Source organism: Cololabis saira, chromosome 23 (genome assembly GCF_033807715.1).
Source record: "Cololabis saira isolate AMF1-May2022 chromosome 23, fColSai1.1, whole genome shotgun sequence".
NCBI lineage: Eukaryota > Metazoa > Chordata > Actinopteri > Beloniformes > Belonidae > Cololabis > Cololabis saira.
Genome location: NC_084609.1, coordinates 13918754 through 13942016, shown reverse-complemented (window position 1 = coordinate 13942016; position 23263 = coordinate 13918754). Strand labels below are relative to the sequence as shown.

Here is a 23263-nt window from a genome sequence, read left to right as displayed (position 1 = left end):
TAAAACCTTTTGATGCATTATTGTAAAAATAGATGTCACCATTGTAGCTGGTTGAGATGACCTTCATTTAAACTTGTTCATATCTAACTGCCTTTGATTAATATTCTGATTTTGCTTCTGCACTTGCAGACTTTTTCCTTTTTAAACTGTGAGAGTGCACAGATGCACGCATCAACGGCTTAGAAGTGTCCAAACCAAAAAAAAAAACGGATAGGGGGTCATACTTCAGTACAGCTCTTGCATAAGTTCTCACTTCACTGGACTAGTAGTAGTTACTGCAGAACCACCAGTTGCTTGATGGATTAAAACAAAAGAAATATAAAATATATAAAGATCTGTTAAATGTTCCACATTTAACTAACTAGAAGGTTCCTGAAGTCTGGATGTAACATTAAATGAGACATTTGTCCAAAATAGAAAATAATAAAATTACATCTTTTTTTCCCTCCCAATACAATACCTTTAAAACTGAGACATAACGACGCCATCACTTTGTTTGGCAATCAATAGTTCAGATTTTCAGGGTATTGTATTTCAGGGCTTGAATTATATTACATTCAAGCACAATTATCCTGACATCAAAAACTGTGTATCTATATTCGTTTTGAACTGGCGATGACTTTCAGTCAGTGTGACTCAGATGATGCACTGAGATTTTGTTTTGCAGCTTTAAGTCTCCCAACAACACAAACACGGGTCCAAGTGCAGCGGCCTGAAAACGCAAATAAAGAAGGCACACAAAACACACTCAGCTGTGTCACTTATCCTTTCAGCTGTGACAGTAAATCCCACTTTTACCACTCAGTGCAAAGGAAGACCCATAGCAGCTGGGTTGCCAGTCAGATGCAGACTTAAGCCAGTGTACAGACTTTGTGCAGGACACACAGACACACACAGCTCGTCCACGCAGTAACAGCAATGAACAACATCTGATGCAGCTTCACATCAGACTCGTGATTATGCATGAATACGAAACTGCAGCTGAACATATCCACAGGGAGAGTTTGATTTACCTTTATTTGCAAATAATAAAACTGAGTCATTGTTGTCCTGACTCATCAGCGCTGCTACTCTCAGTGATATTAAAAGCGAGATCCTACAGGGCGCGTCTAATCCACCTGTTAAATTCGCCTGCTGGAACGCTCTCATTTTAAAATGTATTCCTGTCTAATCATAGTCCTCCTGACATGAGCTCTGCTGAACTCTCACATCCTCTTAACCATCCAAAAATCATTAAGTGCATCACTGGAAGTGATGATCTAACCGATGGTGTGAAATCCACCCTCACCAGCAAACGTATCAGGGAGCCGGCTGGCTGGTACATCAGAATGACTACTTCAAGAAAGGGGTTCTCCTCATGACACTCGACCACCAAGTCTCAGTCTATGTGTGCTTGCCAACTCATGCTTTCTTGCTTTGTCTCTCCTTTTGTAACCAGGAAAGCACCTTGCTTTCATCACAGAGGATTTGCCAAACCTTTACATGCCCGTTGAAATAAATATGGAGAGGGAGGATGTTCTCAAACGTGAGGCGATGAGAATTCTAGTTGAATTTAGTGACGTGTGGCTAGAAATGCAAGAAAAGTTGCAGCACCCTTTGTGGCATGTTCAGACTGCTTCTGTCCAGCCTTCATGGGTAAAGACCCAGCCAGCGAATGCTTGCCAAAAACTCTCCCCCCCAGGCCCGACTCAAGAGTGAGGGCCTGGTATCCCTGATCTGTGCGTGTCTTGTTAAAATTATCCTAATTGCATATCAACTGCACTTTTTGTGGTGCCAGAAAGCTGTTGAAAGTTGTACCAAATGATCCATGTCCTAACATTACCCCTGGGCTGCGAGCTGTGGCTATTGACCAAAAGTGGCAAAAACAAGCCGCTCTGAGAGGTTGAACGGATGGATGAAGAGCAGCAAAAAGAGGGAAGGAAGGAGGAGCTACAGGCAGGGATCCACGGGATTATCCCCTGCAGAAGTCTTTTTGGGCTCTATGATGTAATAGGCTGAGTACCATCACTCTGCATTGCAAATTCAGTTCAAAGTAAATGCGTATGCTTCTGCATAATTCTGTTAATGTTTATATGACACTGATTGTGAACTAGATACAGATATAATGTCAGATTAAAAAGCGGCAGCTCTGAGACAAGGACCTTATTTGTATAATCAATGCTGCCTTTTCTCCATAGTTTACTCTCAGGGACAAGAACATGGATGAAAAAGCAAGGACTGTTAAATCTCAGGATGAAGAAGATGTGTATTGTGCGTGTTCTTACGTGTTTGTACACTCCAGAGTCTCCACTTTCCGGCGCAGCTCATTGTTTTCGTTGGAGCAGTTCTCCACCCTGTGGTCACACACAGTACTGCAGGTCAGCGACTGAACAGCTTCATACAAATTAATCTCTCATTTCTATCCAGCACGTTGTCATGTCCTGCCCATTACATTAATGCTGTATGTATTTAAAGGTTTGCTTTAAGGAATATTTATATCAGAGCATTATCTGAAATATTTTACAATGCTTCAGGTATTCATTTTTGTTTTGTTAACAATGAAGTTGCAGGATCTTAAATATAATTTAGAAAAACAACAAATGGACAAAAATGAAATACAAAGCAAGACTAAAATGTGGATTGTGTTTGTTATGTCCTGGTTATTTTTACTTTCTTCTTTCTTAATGCCAGAAAAAATTGAAAAGAAAGGACCTACTTCTTCTCGAGAGCATCCATGTACTCCTTCTTCTTCCTGCGACTCTCTTGAGCTGAAATCTGAGATGGAAAGTTATTTAGAGATTTCAAAAAACACATTACAGAAGAAGCATTTAATTAATAGTACAGTGTTCAAACAGTGTGAATATTAGAAGACAAGTTTTTGGAAAAAAACTAAATACAATTCTCAAAAACATTTGTTTTTATATCTGAAGCAAGAATATTATGCGAGCATGCCTTTATCGTATTAACTGATAGTTTACCAGCCAGCTTTTCAACCTGCCTCTCATTTTATGAAGGTATAAACTCAGATTCCCTTAAACTGAAACAGATCTGTGAATCAGATTCATGTAACTGATACGGAGGATTCAGGATGACTGTGGATGACTGATGTTCTGGGCCCAGATGTCTCTACCTTGTTCTTGATCTTCCTGCGGATTTTCTTCAGCGCCTTCTCTTCAGCTTTAGTGAGCGGCAGTTTGGTAGGAACCGGGTAACCTTCCGCCACCAGCGTGCGGCGCTCCTCCTCGGTCAGGATCAGCGGTCCTGAACCCTGAAGTTTCTGTGAGGTAGAAGAGAAAGTTCATTCATGCTGCAGCCATTATTAGTTTTATGGTATGTTATAGTAATTTTATGGCACTAAACACCATCTGTATTTACTTATCTATGACATGAAAAAAAAATGCAAATTGATGAATACTCCACGTAGTAACTGCAGCTTGTTTTTCATCCTCTTATGTCTGAAAACATTACTGCACCATAAAAACCTCACGGGGCTTTTACCAAAAAAAAGTCTCTTTAAAGAGGAAATGTATAAGATGCAGTTAAAATTATTCAATTATTTTGTAAAATAACACGTGTACAGCATGCACATTTTATTCAACTGTCTCCGTCTGTTTCATGCAGTTTTACTCTGCAACAAGACTCTTTTTCTTCCACAATTATCCTGACAAATGACTTTTAATTCAGAAACCTTTCTAGAAACATTTGCTTGTTGCTATCCCTGTCACCTGACTGGCCCATTTGGGGCTGATGACTAGATCAGTGCTTACGTGTGGAGCGGTGAGCAGGGGGGAGTTGGACAGAGATGAAGCAGCGCGAGGCGACACCTTCAGGGTGGTCTGGGATGGCTGTGGGCTGGTGGGGGATGTGGGGCAGGACAGACTGGGTGTGGCATGGACGGGGCTCTGGCTGCCCTCCGAGTCGCTGCTGTGGGAACTGGGAGGAGTGGGAGGCATCTGTAGGGACTCCAGGCCTGAAACATGATGATTAGTGGATTAGATTGGCCACTGACCTTCAGAGGCAAAGCAACGTGGATAACTGAACTATTTGAAGGTTACATTTATTTAAAAAGCATTCAAGTATGACATTTGCAATACCTTCGCGGCCCACCAGGGGGCCGCGGCCCACAGTTTGGGAGTCACTGTTTTAGATTAAACAATTATTTACGTGGAAAATGTATGTCAAGTTTTGAGTAAAATCCTGAGTAAAATACTAAATTGAATACAATCTACTTTGTGGCCAGCAGGGGTCCTCGTAGCACCAAACTGCTGTCATGCAACAAGAGAAAAGATGGAAAGTCTGAATACAGACCTTTGTGTGAAAGATTGAGGAACTGATCAACCTCGTGAGGCTCCAGTTTGATCTGAGGGATGATATTCTCCTCCTTTACCTGGAAACACAGAAGACAGAGGATGTAACAAACTGGCATTAACACCAGCTTTAACCATGCACCACAGATCTCGTACCTTGACGCCTTTGGCCTGGTTGTTACTGCTGACTGCCGTCTGAGCCGCGGCGGGAGCAGGCTCTGCATCAGCGCCCACAGTGGGTTGGGGGCCCTCGCTGGAGTTCAGAGAGAGGGAGAGGGTAGGGAGCAGAGACGGAGTCTCACACAAGAGGCCCTCGATGGCCTCCTCCTGCTCCATCGCCCACTCGGTTGAATCTCCATCCGACTCTGCTGCAGAACAGGCAAAATGGACTCTGTTTAATGCTTACGTAATAAGAAAGCACTACTTCAGACTCAAATATGCCTCAAACAGAAACAAAGTCAACTCTGAACGCTTTAAACACTTAAAAAGAAATGCTTGAATAATCATTAAGGATAATCTTGAGGATGCCGGGTGGCAGACACCCCGTTTGATAGTGTTTATGCTCCAATATTAAATAAGAAAGTGTCTCATCATGGGTTGCAGTGTTTTTGTATTATGCCACAGTTCATACTGGACAAAAAAAACAACTTTATTCTGTCATCCTTGTGTCTTACCTGCGTCGCTGCCTTGCTCTCCGGCCAGGTGCGACAGCGGCGACTGGGGCCGGCTGTCGCCGCACAGCGAGTAGCTGTGCTCGGCGGTGATGTGCGGGGGCAGAGGGGAGGACGGGGACAGCTCGCTGCCGTCCTCTCCCTCCATGGCTTCCACCCCACCTCGCCCTCCGGACAGGAACGGGTCGCTGAGGAGCTGGCCCAGCAAAGCATCTTGGGAAAGGTCATCCAGGAGTTCAGAGAAGTGCTGCAGAAAGAAGAATAAAAACGTATTTATTAAATGACTTTTGATAGGAGACTCCCATCGAGACAAGGGGCACGTGCAGCGAGAGACAGACGGGTAATTGTATAAAGCCACATCGTAAGGTGTCTTTGACAGCAGCTCTGTAATTACAGGGTGTTAAAATCTTTATTGGAGGTTTCCCCCCCCAGATCTCCTGGGGGAACATTAAAGCCGCCGGTTAGAAAACCTTTCCCCTCTTAATCACCGTTTCTACTTCTGTGTGTGTTTCTCAGTGTGGTGATAAATTAACAAAACACACAGAGAAGTGAACACACAGCCTCAATGCCCCCTTCCCTCAACCCCGGTCTCCTCTTTTATCCATCCGTCATCTCTCCTCCTTCACCACATTCCTTCAGCTCCACCTGTATGACCAGATGTTATGACTGACATCGAAGGGCAGCCAAAGCAAAAGAAGATGTGCTGATAACACATCCATTATGAACAGCTGGAGCGCAGCTTTATCTAAGAAAATCCACAAGAGACTCAGCAAACAATCACACTTTAACGTAAAAAAAAAATCCAATAAAGTTATTGTCTCATTATTGTCAAGTATATTTAGTCTAACCTGATACAAAAAGTGGAAAAAATTCACTTAGTTCCTGGTTTGAACAACAAAAAATGTTTAAAACTTCTGCCAAACCCTGAAAACTTTTTCCTCTATATATTAATTTTTAAACCTTTCAGGAGAGAGCTTTGCTCCAGCAGATAATCACAGTGTGCTGATTTACATTTAGCACAGGTGTTGAAACAGATGCTCTTCCGGACGCAACATTTCAGGGTTAATACGGGCTGTGGACCGGCTGTATGTGTGACTGCAGGCGTGTGGGGCAGGGTGTCCTGCCCAGGGACACGCTGGCTCTTGGCAGGGCTGGTGTTGACATGGACCTTCCAGCTGGAGGTTTACACTCTGCCCACAATGCTCCGGTCACTCCAGTCACTCAGAGAGGAGTTTCCTCCAAAAACGCCAGAGAAAAACAAAATGCTCATTCAACTTTACATAGTTTATTACAAGTAAAGGCGGATGTTTTTAAATTATATAAAATGTGAATGATTTCCATATTTTTTTCTAAATTGGTTTTTAAAAATTATTGATTTATTTATTGACAGCTGATTATTGCCTTGATAGGAATGACTGAGGTAGTTGGCTAAAAGATTAATTTTCTCAACTGGGACTGAAACTTCTGTTTTATTAATTTTTTATGAATCTTTTATTCTTAAATCAATCACAAATGTAAAGTTAAGGTCATCAAGCAAAGAAAAAAAATGATCTTCCCCTAGTATTTTGCTTAAAAGGTATATTAAATGAATAAGTAAACATGTCTGTTGTGCCATTTTTACTGAAGCCACCACTTCTCTGGGCTGGGAACACAGCGGTAATCCCTGAAGAGTTGGAGGAAGTGGATGGTCGGAACCTCTCTGCTGCCGCTTCCCAAAGTCAGATAAAAGGAAGTTATTAAATGGATAGATCCCATTTATTAAGTTCAAACTCAGTCTTTTTTAATATAAACATGTGCACAGACATCTTTTGTCAGTTTGTACATTATTGTACTTACTGACGCAAGACTTTTTATTCAACTTCCCTGTCTCCTTTTGAAGCCCCAATTCATACTACGTCATATCCATTTATTCAGTAAGTGTTACAGTTTCATCATGTCTGTCAAACATGTAAATAAAAAATTACACTTTTTTCAATCATGTCCTGACTTTAACTCACTGCTCCAAGAAAAGAAGAACTTCTGTTGGCAGAAAAAGTAAAAAAAAAGAAGGTTCTCTAAATGTGATTAAAGTGGATTCAAGTGATGTGCAATAAACTGTTAAACATGAGGAAATCAAAAGGAGACCATCTTAAGTTCAGCTCTAACAAATTCCATTCACTTTTATAAACAACAAGTATGCATAAGCTTAAGCACCTATGATAAACATTTATTTTACTGTGACGGGCTAATGTCACTCAAAATGTTCTCATGCTGATCCTGAAGAGCAAAAGAGAAGAAGCCAATTAAGGCAGAAAGTGAAATAAGAGCTGCCTTAGAGTTTAAGATGTGGCAGGTCCAGACTTTTCTTGTACATGGATGAATAAGCAGATGAGGAGAAAGTGAAATCAAGACGGAGGATATTAGACGGACAAATGTCAAGCTCGTGGATTGGTTACACACACACACTTCTTTCTGCCGCAGTGCAATCCTGAAGGCCTCCGCGTGTGTGTCAATAAAGTGTAACAACACATGCCAAAACTCATAACACAGGAGGAAAACATTTACAGTAACTGGAAATGCATGACCTCCCCTGAGTGTCTCCTAGCAACGGCATCTGCATAGTTACCGGGAGCCACTCCGTGTTGTCATACCGTTTCCCATCTTTGAACAGGAACACACACACACACAAAATCACACAAGCTAACTGTTCTGGCTTTTGTTTGGGACATCATTTAAAATAAAAATGCTGACTCAAACAGTTGGTGTTTTTGAAGTTAACTTTCCGGGACTTTTAATCTAATTTCTTACTTCATTGAAATGAGAAACCACCGCAACCATTTTGGTGGTAAAAGGAAAAGGGTTGAGTTTTTAGGGAGGAGTAATTACACAGATTACAAACCTATACTCTGTGGGTTCGGATCTGGTTTATTTGACTTATAAGACCACTCCCTTCACTGACAGCACGACTGGTCCACAATACAGCAGAAAAGCTTCAAATATCGCTTTTAAACTCATCTTAAACCTGAGCATGAATGAAGAGCGAGAACGCCGCGAGGAACAAACTTTGTCCTGTTTGTGAACAGGAAGTGGGAGAGGTCCAGGTCGGCCTGCAAGAAAACAGAACCTCAGCGAGCTCTCAGAGCGCGGCTTCATGAGCTCCCTGTCATTTCAGCCTGCGGTCATGACTGTGCACGAGTGTTATGCCAGATCGGTCACTGGCTGGTGGGTGGAACTCATCTCTCTCGCTCACACTCACACACACACACGTACAACAGCAACCTCTTTGTCTCTGCAGGGGTGTTATTTGGGCCGGGTTGTAACTCGACACTCTCCAGATGGGAACCAGAACCAGTGAGGGCGGACGTCTGAATGCTGGAAGCTGGGAGGATTAACTGGAGCTACAGGGCCAGACTCGGTACCAAGGGAGCACCGGGGACAACAAATGGGCTTTTCTCAAAGCTTTCTGAATAAAGTTTCTCTTGTAACACACCAAAAAAAAAAAAAAAAAAGCATAAGATGATGCTGAAAGAAGAGATTTTAATCTTTTAATTGAAGCCTGTCGACAAGAGGAAGAAATGCACACGATAATCGCTCAGGCTCAGTGTCGCCAAAAAAGAGGCTTCGCTGTCATTTTAATATGCCATATCTTAATCAAATCACAGAGACGGTGGAAAGACTTTAAACTGGGTCAGAAAAGTTAGAAAGTTTGAACTGATGAAGAAAAACAAAGAGCACAATCCACCCTGAGGCGTCATAAATGGGTGAGCAAGATTTCACACCAATCCGTCAAGCGACCTTTGACAGTTTTAATAAGCAAAACAACAATAATCAAAGTCAAACCATAAAAGTGACATAATGTTATGCTTAAGGTGTCATTAATGTTTATTACTGGGTTATACATTTTCATTTTTTTCCTACTTTTAAATCAACAAGACCCAAATAGAGATCAAGTAGAATAAGAGCAGGGTAGAAGTGGAGGCTCATTTAAAAAAAAAATAAAAAAATCAAAGATTAAAGGAGACTCAAAGACTGTCATTAATCAAGAAACTTTCCAGGATCGCCTCTCAGGGAGTATTTAACTTGTTCTAGTTTTAAAAAGTAAACTATCCCTCATTCATTGAACACTGTGTGTCAGTAGGGGGGGCGACCGATGAGATACTGAACCCACTCGGACAGAATCATTTACTGTCCTCTGGAAATCCAAGTATGGCAATGTGGGAGTAAAGATTTATGTCAAGCATTTAGCTTTGCTAGCCTCGTGCTCATACTGTAGAGAGACCGAGTTTGTGTAGCGTTTGAAAAAGAGCCACCTCCCACCAGCTATCACCCAAGATGCCACAACCCCCACAGAAGATTCAGCTCTACATTGGTGGAGCCAGTGTTAAATTATGGCCCCATAGTCCTTATAAGCTCCACTAAAATGCAATGTTTAAGGTTGAAAATATATCAGTGCACAAATCAGTATGGTGGACCACAAAATGATATGTGACTGGCTTCTCTATTAGCTAAGACTGAGAAAGTAAACAAGTAATTCTTCAGTCATTGATGATCAAATGAAATAAACAGATCAAAGACAACATTTCTGGCTTTTGGCAATGCCAAAAACACTCTGTGGTACAAAAAGATATATATATATATATATATATATATATATATATATATATATATATATATATATATATATATATATATATATATATATATATACACATACATACATATTTATAAACCTAAAAAACACACTAAAGACAAACATGCTGTTATTGTACACCAGCTGAAATGATGTTTCTTCAGAAGCTTGTAGCCAGACAGATCAGTGAGTTACACATGTCTGGATTCAAATCCTCTGCAGCTGTGTTGGTCGCTAGTGAATAAACGCGAGTAAATGCTACGTGAGTGTGAAGGAAGGAATGTCTCTGCCGGTCTGTGACTGTCTGTTAAAGGAGACCGTGGATCCGTTTTAACCTTCAACGGCTAGACCTTTAAACCGCTGCAGTAAGAAGAAGTAGCGTGATGATGTAACATTTTCCTCTCCGTAAGATTAAAAGCAGATGTGTTAATGAAAAAGAAGGACTACACTGGAAAAAATGTCTGATGACATACAAAAAGAAACACACACTGATGTGTACACCGTGTGTGTACCTTGCCCTGCACTCATCTGCGTGTATTTTGTGTAATGACCCAACAGTGCACACATTAATAAACCAAACACCCTCACACAAACGTGAGTTCCTGTCGGGACACACTGAATGAGTCAGTTCAATTTTGATCCAGATCTTTGCCTTTAAATGCCAATCGGAGTCTCACAAATGACCAGTGTGTCATCACAAGATAACCAGTGCAAAAGGTTGAATGAACTGAACTGTTATCTGACACTGAGACAATCTGTCCTGCAAGAGATCTCCATCTGCTTAATAAGGCACTTTGTTATCTGTAACTGTAAAAAAAATGTAGGCCTCACTTTGAAAACTTCTCTTAGAAAGAGAAAGATGTTTTGCTTCTGAAATGAAACTAAAAGACGTCTTCTTTGATTAAATGTTCAGTAACTCTCGTCTTCCAGCTGATCTGAAATTCTCGTTAAATCCTGCGATTTTTCCACATCATACTGTCCTGAACCAGCGCCAGAGCTCTGCTTACTTGGACTTCAGATGTTGGGCTTTAGAACAGCATTGGTGACGATCCTGAGGCTTGAATCCAAAGTACCCGCTGGAATGTTAGCAATGCACACAAGCGTAGCTGAAATACATGCTCCAATACTTTCCTTTCTCCAGAATGGCAGAGATTCTTTCAGAGATATGAAATAAAATCTTAAAATAGGCCAAATTATGTTTTTTTTCCTGCTTTCCTCCTCAATTAGTGAGAGTCATATAATTTTTCTTTTTACAGTTTCTTCCGTTTAGTACTAGTGGCCTTTATTAGAGTAAGGAGGCAGGAAAGTAGGAAGAGAAAGAGGAGGATGGCACACATGAAAGGACAAAGGTCAGGAATCGAACTGGCGTCGACTGCAGTTAGGTCTTATACCTGTGATTTCATTACATAAATATTACCATTAAAAATACTTGCATAATGCCTTCGTTGTGGCTACATGGGCCGTGTTGAGACCTGGTATTAAAATCCATCCTGAGTGATGCGATCTAAAGGGGAAAACCCTAAATACAGGTGTAAATATACTCGGGATGCATTCGAGAGGACACCCAACCACTCAAACCACAGTTGGAGGCAGTTTAGGCCACATGTGGGCACATCTTCGTCTAGGCAGAAGGACGTACTCTCTTGTGCAACAATGGTGTCACACGCATATCTCAATTGTTCATTTAATTTGTGACTTTGTCATCGTTGTTGCATTTGTTCAGCTCACCTGCTATAGGCTATAAAGCCAGGGACAGGGAGGCTGTTCTCCTACGTTTTCCTGGGGACTAGGTGCAGTTTAGTGCATCGCTACCCTTTTGCTAACAAAAACAAACAAACAAAAACCAATACATTTAGCCTTTGAAAGCAGAAACCATGTGCTTGCATTTGTGCACATAGAGTGAAAGAAGGCAATCCAATCACGAGATGTTATCGAGACACATTATAGTGCAAAGTGTTGGTGTCCACCTGTGGTTCATCGCTCAGTACACGCTTTAATACCAAGTCGAAACATGGCCATGGGCACAACTCAAACAGAGACTGAGCAGCTGCCTGGTAATCTCCCATATCTGAATAACCAGAGGTGACTGAGCCTTTCAGGAGGCCGGCCTTAAAGAGACCTGAACCTGTAAAGAAGTATTAAAGGTTAACTCTTTAATGACTATCTCTGCAAGGATTACGATGTTTGAGCGGCTGTAAAGATAATAAAGACACTAATATCATTAAGCTGTAGATTTTTAACATAAAAATGATTTTTCTTGTCATGGCTATAGGCTCTCCGTAAACTGTATTGTGTGATGTAACTTAAACCACCAGCGTACAAAAGATGATACCAATCTCTCAAACAACTGAAACTTTGGCAGTATGCCAGCCTTCAGCTGAGTGCACGAGATAAGCCGCATAGTTAACAGGACCAGAAGTCACTTATCACCTCTTGTAAACAGTTCTGGGCATGAGGATGGCGTGTTGCTTTGGTTGTAGCACTGATAGAGTACAACAAGACAAATTACAGACAGTTTCTGATCTCTGGGTTTTATCGAATGGGGGAAGGCCGGCACCAAGGCGACACGTCTAGATTAAGTTTGGCAGAAAGAAGCTTTGTCTGCCTTTTAGGGTCCCACCGATAATGGAGGTTTGTATGCTTGGACTCCTCAAGTTAACTTGACTTCAAGTACAAAAACACACACATACGCACACAGACGTCTGATCTCAGCCAAATGATCACAGCCAAAATGACCTTGCTTTACAAAAATGCCCTCATTCCCAGGAATACTTGGGCTCGTTCTCACAAGCGTAACAGTGGATAGGAAACTTGCTGGACCACGAAAGAACTCTGCAATGATCGCTTCCACGGCAGGAGACCAATGAAATATGTAGAATAGCAACTAATGATTATTTTCAATAAAACATACACTAAATTTTCAAATTTATGAAATCATAATTAGTATCAAAGAGTATATCAAAACATCCATGAAAAGTTAAATATAACCCAAAATGTTTTTTTCCATTCACCAACTCTAAAATATTATGTTTATTATCATAAAAAACAAAGAAAAGCACATTTTAGCATTTTTTCTTAAGAAATGTATCACTCTAAACTGGGTCAAAACTCACAATCAGACCCACCAGACCCTAAGATGAGGATTTGCATCAGAATCTGCACAGGATTGATCAAAGGGGGGGGGTGATGATTAACGGATGTAAACAACAGGATGTGCGAGAGAATAACAGTGGGCGTGATGTCCAGCAGGGCGACCAGTGTTTACTCTCCACACACAGGCGAGGACAGGAACACACATGTATAAATGCACAAAGACACCAGATGTCCCAGAAGATCCGTTACAAACCAGTTTCCAGACCTGACCTCCCCTCCCTGGTGCAGGACTGTGGACCTAAACCCATTTGTGGTCTCTTTTGTCAATGTTTCTGCTGAACTGGGAAAGGATATAAAAATAGGAAGAGCCAAGTTCATAGGGTGGAAAACATGTCTTTTCAAAGTTCACAAATATGACTCAGATTTTATCTGAAGTCTGATGTGCTGATATTGAAAATGCAAGTGTGCTCATGTGTGTTTCCGAGGAAGTACAGACCATTCTCCTTCCCCCCCTCTGCCCCATGGAGATTCCCAACAGTTAAACATTCAACCCCCACCGGACACACTACACAAACTTTCCAACCATGCTCTGTCATACTGACCGACCACTGAAAGCCATCCCCGCTGTTTCCCCATCGACCCCCTGAGATTACATAATGACTCAACCAGGGTTACAGGCTACTTTATCAGCCAGTACTTCAGCCTGCATTACTTTACCGGTAAGAATGGGACCCATCTCAACAAATCTCAAGAAATATAGCAAAACAAAACAAAGAAACAAAAAAAGAACTGCCTGACATATGTATGTTATTTCTCCTCTACCATCTAAACATATTAAAACCAACTCTTTATTTCCCCAAATCATGTTATTCCATAGTTGGATTTCCAACGTGGAGTGTCTTCTTATTGACCAGTATTTACACAACGCCAATTAGGAATGGGTGATATTTTACCGTTCACGATAAACCGTCAATAAAATTCCCCACGGTAAGAATTTGTCATCTCGTGGTAAAAACGATAAATTTCCGTTGATGACGTTTTTGTGTAAAACTGAATTATGGAAGGAAGGAAGGAAGGAAGGAAGGAAGGAAGGAAGGAAGGAAGGAAGGAAGGAAGGAAGGAAGGAAGGAAGGAAGGAGCCTGAAAGAAAGAAAGAAAGAAAGAAAGAAAGAAAGAAAGAAAGAAAGAAAGAAAGAAAGAAAGAAAGAAAGAAAGAAAGAAAGAAAGAAAGAAAGAAAGAAAGAAAGAAAGAAAGAAAGAAAGAAAGAAAGAAAGAAAGAAAGAAAGAAAGATTCCCGTTGATGACGTTTTTGTATTGGTATTTTTTTTATCGTCATTTTTATCGTTATCGGGATAAATGCCAGAAATTATCGTGATACATTTTTTAGTCCATACCGCCCATCCCTAACGCCAATACAAAAAAAATAAGATAAATAAAATGATTCAGACATTTATTTTAACTTTTAATTCTTTGCAGACAATATGAGCTCAAGATATTTCATGTTTTTTCCATCCATCCATCCATCCATCCATCCATCCATCTTCTTCTGCTTATCTGTTCCCGGGTCGCGGGGGCAGCAGCCTCAACATGTTTTTTCCTCATTAGTTTAATTTCAGTACAGTTGGCACAGAGGTAATTCAGTGCTACTAAGAAGTTGTATCAAAAGAATAATGAACTTCCAGGTCATACAAACAGGTGCTCTAATTGTAATAATGATTTAATGAATGGAAAAGCATTTTTGAAAGCCTTTAAGAAGCAAAGGTGGCCAGATATTCATCACTTGCATAACAAATGTGAAAACAAAAAGTCATGAAAATGTTTGAAACCGATGTTTTTGTCAAGAAAGAATGGAATGGATTTGCATATTACTCCTGCAGTGCGTGATATCGTTAAGTGGTTCAAGGCATCTGAAAGAATTTCCCTGCATAAAGAGCAAGAGCACAAGCCTGGACTGGGCAATGCGATCCTTCAGACAGCTCAACACGAAGAACTGTCAATCATCAGTGGTTGATATCACCACCCGGGCCTGGGGTTACTGAGGGAAACCTTTGTCATGCGCTATAGCATGTACGGTAATTGCATTCCTATACCTCCTTGGCAGGGTCTCCTGGTTTACCATGGACCCCTGTAAGCAAGACATTACAAGTACTATGCAAAAAAGAACATTGTTGTCCCAAGGCGCTGTAGACATGTCTGGGCTCTGAGGCTTCTAAATTCAAGAAACACTGTTTTCGTTTAATCCTATATCTTCTCTCAACTTCTTCTGACTTCGGGTTGTACATGCAGCGCGTTAAAAGTACCCAGACACAAACCGGCAATGATGAAAGGCTTCTCAGCCTTAATGGATACCAGATTACCGGTAGCTGCAAAAGGTGAAGGGGTGCAACCAGCAATCCATTTTAAAGAGTGTTTTGGTTTGTTTGACGTGATGCTATGTGGAGTTGCTAATCAGAATGGAGAACCATAGAGGAGCGGCTTTGCATCATCTAAAACAACTCAAATCAAATTAATAGCAAACTGTCCCTTAAAGCCAGTAGAAGAATCCAGTCAGATCCAGATTGAAGAAGTTGTTTGTGTCAAACATAAGCACAGCTGTTTCGTTTGCTAGTTTAAAAACTGGGTCAACACACTCGTGCATCACTTTTTCCATCTCTGCATGCTGACCATTACACTCACACCCCTCCAGCCGAACCCCCTCAACCTCTGCACACAATCAGTGTTTCGCTCTATCCACTTTAATGTTAAAATGACCTCAGTTCAGCAGGTATCCTTGCCATGTTTGGGGATTTACTCAGAGCAAATCCAACCGTGAGCTCATTTTATCACTCGTCTTTTGAATTTTTTTGTGTTTGCACAGATGCGTCAGACAACGAGCTTCTTAAAGCCAACAAATGCTCAAGACTGAGGGAAACCTGCCTGGGCAGGCTGCTAATCTGCTAATTTTTCTGTCTAAAGTGAATACTTTATGAGCAGACGCCTTCTTAAATGTCAAGTCACACACACTAAACACACATTTATGCACCTACTGAACTTTGCATGGATGAATGAGCGTGTGTCAACTCCAATGAAAAGGTGCATAGTTTAATTTAGTTAAAACATCAGTAGCACCAACATTTTGAGAATAAGCTTACTTACTGTAAACATCAGTTTAATAAGAGGGTCTCTTCTACGATCTCTTCTTTGTGCATCCAATATCCTAGTCAGACAAAGTGTGGCACATACTTTTAGTTTGTGTGGAAATAATAATGCAAAATAAGTTGCACCATCTTGTACACAGATGCATATGAGGATCCATATCTTGCTTAGCAAAAACAGCCAGTGCACTGTTGGGTAGGTGTCTGATTTTGCCTCTAAAATAACATCTGAAATGGATTATTCCACTGGAAATGTTTGGCAGACTAACAGCCAACTCTAACTGACACAGGGTTGGGTGTCGCACTGGCCCCGTAAACTGCCCACCTTGGAGAGTTCACTTAATGGCGCGTCAGGTCTGATGTAAACAGGGGGTTGCAGGATGGAAGGTCCTTGGTAGGAGGTTTTGATAACAAGACGAGGCGGCCCACGAACTCCTAGCCTTCAGAGTCGAGGACGCCATGAATTGGCCTATTATGGGAACCATGTTATGTAACTGGTCACTGACATGACAGGCCGCGCCTTTGCAAGAAATGAACCAAATTGAAGAGGGTTAGAAAGAAGGTCTATGTGGTCAACGACCACAACGGCAGGAGAAGCAGAGGAGGTGTGGACTGGTCATATCTCGGTTTTTGCTTCACGATTTGGTGGAAACCCCTCTGAAAATATCTGTCATTGTGCAAGGAGGCATGGATCTACCAATCCCAGCCTACCAATCAAAGCAGAGCCAACATGTTGAGCACTACCATTCGATAATGCCTCCTAAATCCTCTTCCTTCCTCGCTACTTGTCTTCAGGCACTGGGGATGCAATAAATCCCGTTGCATTTACTGCTCAGCACTAAACACAAGGCCTTTGTCCAGCAAAAAGAAAACGGGGTATAATCTAAAAACACCTTTGACAGAAGGTGGGCATGTTGGACCCAGGTTCCCAGACCTGTTGCATCATGGCGCGTGCAGTACATGGAAAAAGAGGAAAACGTGGGTGGTGTCACAAATAGTTTCCTGAAGGTCTATGCATGTGCTCTGTTTGAGGGGGTTATCAGCTAGGAAATGCAAAAAAATAGGGCAAAAAAAAACAAGTTAATTAGCAATCATGGGTTGATGTGAAGTTAAGCCCTGTTTCACAGGATTCCTTCCAGTCGCTGCACCCACATAGCGGCACTTTGCAAAAATTAGATGACTGACAAGTCATTTCTACATCTATTATATAAGAACTATATATTCAACTTAAGCTAAGTGCTGTGCTGGTGTCCACACCCTGAAGCCATCGCCACATCTGCCAACCATAAATCAGGCCAAAATAAGGTGTTGTCATACTCACATCTAGTAACTATGAGTGTCACAAACATCTGGTTCGCCTGAAAAATGATCAAGGCTGAAGATTTTAGTGTTTAAAGCAAATAGAAATTACTCCGAGCCTCTGCAGTGCACGTGAAGAGCAGATGTCATCCATGTCATGATGGATGTCATCAGCCGGAGCTGAACCAGAGGACACGGAGGCCTGCAGGAAAAGTTAGATACACTGATGGAGGGGGCTCAAAATTTGATTTAGGGTTAGGGTTAAATAAATGTAATTGGAAAGTTTTTCCTCTTATTCTTACTTAAACATGTTTTATGTCTAATGTTTATTCTACGCTACACACTTTTTCAAGTATAATAGAGATCCCAAAGACCTCAACAAAGCCAAACCGAGTGCTGTGCAAATTCTGTAAATCCTAAAATATAAATGGGTATATTGAATATTTCCTTTAGATCAGAAATCTGCAAGAACACTCAGTGATATTTTGAAAAAACATCTGGGAGAAATATAAATGAATAAAACAGCTGGAGCTGAAAAAAGAAAGTCTGACGCAGGAAGAAAAGTTAGAAAGAGAAGCAAAGAGGTGAAGCATGCAGAAGTTTCTGGTATTTTGGATGGGAGCCAACTCGCCCCGGCTCACCCTGAGGGGGGCGACGGATGAAGGAAGGCTGGAAGGAGGGGTGAAAGGCTAACTAGACAGCGTCTGGAGAGGGTTCTGGTCTTCAACTGTTCCAGAGTTAACACAGGAAGAGTTATGAGCGAGATCAAAGCTGAGGATTTCACACACACCTTGTACCCGGTAGTATGCAGTAAACTGGCTGTGCACACTTTGATGTGGAGTACCTGAATCCCAGGAAGTCTGATGACAAAAAGTACACCTCAGGGCTTGGCTGATTGCACAATATAACTTCAGATTCTTCAATATCCGATTTAGCTGCAAGTGTTTTTTTCCTTAAATCCCCAAGATTGGATAGAGAAAAGACAAAAGAAGTTAGCTGACAAGTTTCAGCCACAAAATACGGCTTCAAGGTTAATTTAAAGGTTGGTGGAAACTGGACCCACCCCCTGAAAACCACACACACACACACACACACACACACACACACACACACACACACACACACACACACACACACACACACACACACACACACACACACACACACACACACACACACACACACACACACACACACTTCAAACCTTTTATACGGACAGAAGCAAATGACAGGGGTGTAGAAATATACAAAAAGAGGAGAAAAAAGAAAAGAGAGGGGGGTAGAGAAAGAGGCAGACAGAAATAAAGACAGGCTGATACATTTAGCTTTGCTGCAAAGAACCGAGGCTCCTCTGGATTTTCCATAATGATCCCCCACGCTCTGATTACTACCCTCACTTTCCTCTCAAATGGCCGCCTGCCTGCAGTGAGCCAAAGTTTGAGTCCGCTTTCGAAGTCAAGTGAAAGGTTGCATCAGATTTTTACAGGGAGAAAAATGTGTCCCTCCTTAAAGCCAAACAAAAAAAAAAGAAATTTTTTCTGACATCTGGAACCTTATATTCACACGGTTTGGTGTACCATTGGGTTTCTTACTCATTTCTAGTCTTAGAAGCACTGCAATCATCCTGTAATTGATACTTTTGTACCTGTCCCATGATAATGTGGGACATTTCTGACATCTAAGGGATGTGAAAAGTGTTGTAGCACAAATAGATGGGGACTTGATGAGAAAAGCTGACGAGTAGTTAAAAGTTTTGATAGAAACTGTGTGTAATGTTGTGTTGGACCACTAAAATAAAGGACAAATGGAGCTCCTAAGTCAGGAGGGAAGGAATAAATCACAGAAAAACTGGAGCTTTAAAGGGCACTATGTTGACAAATCACAGAGGAGCTGAATACCAACAAAGGAATGCTGCTGCCATTTTTTGAAAAATGTATATTAATGTTGAAAAACACATGATGCGAACTGTTCAATAGATTGGTGGAAACGCTAGATCCTTCTTTTTTTCTCCAGGATGCCCAAAGAATGATTTGACATTGAGTTGCCTCTTCCCATCCACCAAGCATGTGGTCTTGGCACATGATACATCCCATACCAGTGCTTTATCTCTACAACCACCCACATACAAGCACATCAACACCCATGTGTCTTGTCCAACAACACTCACAGGGGGATGATCTGACAACCATTACAGGACAACTCTGAAACTGGAGAACTACCTTTTCCTCTTTGTTGGAGCAGATCTTGGTGTTTAGGTGTCAAACCATGCAAGCCAGATCATATGAGACATTTGAATACCAAATTATATTTTATGGTGGCTTTAAAGGGGGAAAGCAACTGTTTAATATTGACAACCTTTGTTCAGCTTTAAGGCTGCAGAAAAATAACTTTATGAAGCATTCAATTACAATTAAAGATGTGGTTTGTAAGAGATTGGTGATTGTATTGTATGGTGTGCTTTCTCTCTGGCTTGTTCCCATACTACTGCTGCGTCACTGATGCAAAACCTTTTCACCCAATTACCAGACATTGTGTTGTCAAAAGCAGACCTGTTTGTGAATCCTTCAGGTCACTCAAATACAAAAAGTGTTTGTTTTAGTCCTGCATGTTCGTCACAGTCAACTTTTGGAATCTGGCTCCACACCTGCAGTAAACTGGCTCTGACGTCTTAATTATTTTACGCAGGTGTGTTTGTCAAGCTGATGCTAAAAGAGGCCAATCCGGTCTTAACATACATCATATTTGCACTTTCACTGGCGATAAAATGCCACAGGTATATGAGGTCATTTTATATTTCAAATAATTAAATAGGGCTGCTGAAATGTGTGTGTATGAGGGTCCCTTTCTGTGCACACACACACACACACACACACACACACACAAACAAACACACACTAATGTCGCAGCACACACGGACCATTCAGACGGAGACGGCGCGAGGTCATCGGTGAGCAGGATGCCCTGCCCTGCCGGAGAACAGGCTCTGCACTGTAAGCACATGGAGAAAGCTGCTAACACTCGCCACTCTGGGTGTGTGTTTGTGTTTCAATAAAATGACTGTTCCGAGTGTGTGTGTGTGCTCAGCTGTCAAAGCTGTCATCTGCAGTGAGTGAAGGATTGCAGCTGGTTTGAAAGATATTGGTTTTGTATTTCTCTGTAGGTATGATGTGTCTTATGTAAGCAGACAGATAGCTGAAGAACGGGAAGGAAGAAAGCAAACTTGTTTGAACATGTGTGTGGTGGCATTTAAATCAAGTCTTTTTTTTTCCCCTTTCACTTGTTGCTCTTATTGGTCTATTATTGCATCATTTGGTTAAAATTAATCTGTTTTTATGATTGAACATTAATACCTTCGTATAAATGTACATTAGTCCTTTTCCCTTTAAGAAATGCAGAACAAAGTACCAAGAAGTTTGTCTTCTATATATCAGTCCATTTTGTGGTCTGAAAACTTCATTCTGATAATGCTTGCTTTTTTCTGCAGGTATTCTGCACAATTATTCATTGCTACATCGTCCTAATCCATCATTTCTAATGCGTTTTTATTAATTTTGCATTTTTTTACATAATCATAATAAAATGATCATTTTTCAAATATTGATGTTGTTTTGGGTTCAGTTTGTCTCCCTTTTGCATCTCTGAGTCTCTTTGTGCCTACTGATTTTATCTTTTTTTCTCTTTTATGTCTGGATGTGTTGACTCTTTTTGCATCTTTATTTAGTATTTTTTGCATCACCCTGAAAGATTCTACAGCTGTATTTATTCAGTGAAGTTTTTTTGTGTTGCTCTCAAAATTGTTGAACTGATTTATGCATAGCAGGTTTATTAAAGTCTCCTTTCTGCTGCACAACTCAACTTCCCTCTCCTTTTTACCTTTTAATCTAGAATAAAGGATACCAAAGGTGAGGTAAAAACAGTTACTTGCTAATACAGCTTATCCCCTGTAAATGCATAATCATTATCGTTTTGCACTGAACGCATTACACGTGTCTGTGAAACATGTGCAAAGATTTCCAAACAAATACTTTGCTCAACTATGCACTGCAGATCCCAGCGGTTGGACTACGAAGCAAGGTTTACATATTTTGGATGCAACATGTGTTAAATGTGCTCAGAAATTTAACACATGGTGTTAAATTTATGTCTAACCGGAGAAATATATTACTCAAAAGCTTGTGCAAAGCAATTATCTTTTACACCACATATATTTTGTGGTCAATGTTGATGGTGTACAAGTGGGGGAATCGAAGTCTCAAGACACTTACTCACATTCATACTCACAGAAGAGGAAGAACGAGCAATAAATTTAACTGGTGAAGTAATCAATCCATAATCAGACATCCAATCTTGGTAACCCAACCAAAAAAATCTGTTGGACTATTAACTTTTGACGATGTGATTGTATGTGTTTAATGAAACACATAACAGATTTGATTTACTGATTTCATTTTCAAGTGTGTTATTAACTTTCTAACTGTATGGAAAACATGTCACACAGACAAGCCCTAAATCCATTGTCACTTCTCAGCAGTGTCATTACAGGATTGACATGCACGAGTGCAGATGAAAGACAGAAACAGTCTAAAACCTGAGAAACCTGCTTGTAATATTTTGCGCAGCAGAGGTGGGAGGCACAGGCGTTAGCAGCCGGCCTTGAGGATGAGGATCCCACGGATGCTCCCGAAGGTTGAGACTCACGCTGCTGTGAGGAATCCCATCAACAAGACCCTTCCCCACCCCCACTCTCTCCTCCAGGAGGAGGAAAAACGCAAGAATCAGCCCAAGACTTTGAGGTGAACAAAGACTCCAGTCTGCTTCTCAAGCTGCCACAGATTCAAACACTACAGTCTTGTTGGTTCTCACATTCACGGCCGCCTCCCCATACACACCCGCACACGCTGTTCAAGTTTGACTATATATAGAAGATCTGTGGTGCTAACATCTCAACACAGCCTGGCCTTTGAGTATTGATGCAGTGGAGTGACACTTTCACCAGACAAACTGAAAACTAAGTAAAAAGTCTCTTTGATATGTTTTTCATAAGTGTACAACTAAAATTATTGTAGATTGTATTATATCTCTCAATAACCATGAACAAAATGCATCTCCTGGTTTTATATCAACTGGACCGGGTTGAGACTAGGGTCATTTTTTGTGCATGTTGACCTCTAAAAATGAATGCATTAACCTAGAATGAGCCATTCACCAGCTTTGTTTGCACCATAGTCTTTCTTGATACTTAGGAGATGGTGACATCCCAACATATTAAACCATGGCCCTTTAAGGTGCATTTCCATTGGTGGGGGTCCTGGGTAGTTTTTCTGAGGCCAGTTTCTTGATGTGCGTCTCCATTTATCAGAAAACAGCCCTGCAAAGGTGGTCTTCAGGAACCTTTAAGAGGTGAAATACGTCCCTGTAGTTGAACAGGTACTCAGATTGCCCAAGAGGAACTACCTGGGGGGGGTTCTCTGCTGATCAGGTCTTCTAAATTACCGTCAGCACTCACACAACAACATAAGAATGTGAACACAACTCTTTTGAACTATTTGGCCCAAGAACATTTTGCTATGAGTGAATTTGATGAAGATGTGGATTAAAAGAAAAGATAAACAATAGATGGGCTGGCGAGTCTGTCCAAAATTCGGGTTATTGCTAATATTCCGGTTACTGAAACATTTGGAATATTCTGTTTACATGGTAATTAATCATTCGGGATATCTCGATCAAACCAGCGACGCGCGGAGAACATCATGACGCAATTCCCATCATTTCCGCTTCTTCTTCTTGTATCCAAATTCAAAACAAATGCTGCTTCGTGCAACTCTTCGCTCACCTTCTTTTAAATCTCGCTATCCCGGTACTTTCTACCGTCTACAAATGCCAAAATGTTCATATCCTTCATTATCAATTCAATATGATCAAATTCAGGTCATTCAAAGGGGTCATTATTCCCATCACATGGTAAGTAGTGTTATTTGTACACCCAGTGGTTCTTGTACGGCACTCCAGTCCAATGGAAACACGCTGGCCGAAGGCGCTGAGGACCAGGACGGCTCTGTTGAAAAAGTAATTTATTTGTTTGTTTGTCCCCCCCCTCCCCCCCCAAGTCTTACGCTTAACCCATTTTTGTATTTGCTCGTAGTGTCCTTGGGCAAGACACCTTACCCACC

General features: G+C 41.2%; 1 protein-coding gene across 2 annotated transcripts in view; it reads right to left on the bottom strand.

Annotated features, from left to right (window-relative positions):
- Nucleotides 1–23263, bottom strand: part of creb3l2 (cAMP responsive element binding protein 3-like 2) — a 32569-nt gene that overhangs the window by 6192 nt on the left and 3114 nt on the right. Inside the window, exons 2-8 of one of the 2 annotated variants that reach the window (XM_061714512.1) lie at nt 4961–5204; nt 4443–4651; nt 4288–4366; nt 3747–3949; nt 3110–3256; nt 2696–2754; nt 2265–2333 (exon numbers count right to left, since the gene is read on the bottom strand). In XM_061714512.1, the coding sequence (XP_061570496.1) occupies nt 2265–2333; nt 2696–2754; nt 3110–3256; nt 3747–3949; nt 4288–4366; nt 4443–4651; nt 4961–5204 (1010 nt within the window). Of the gene's footprint in view, nt 1–2264; nt 2334–2695; nt 2755–3109; nt 3257–3746; nt 3950–4287; nt 4367–4442; nt 4655–4960; nt 5205–23263 lie in introns of both variants that reach the window. The other variant, XM_061714511.1, reaches the window with a different exon arrangement.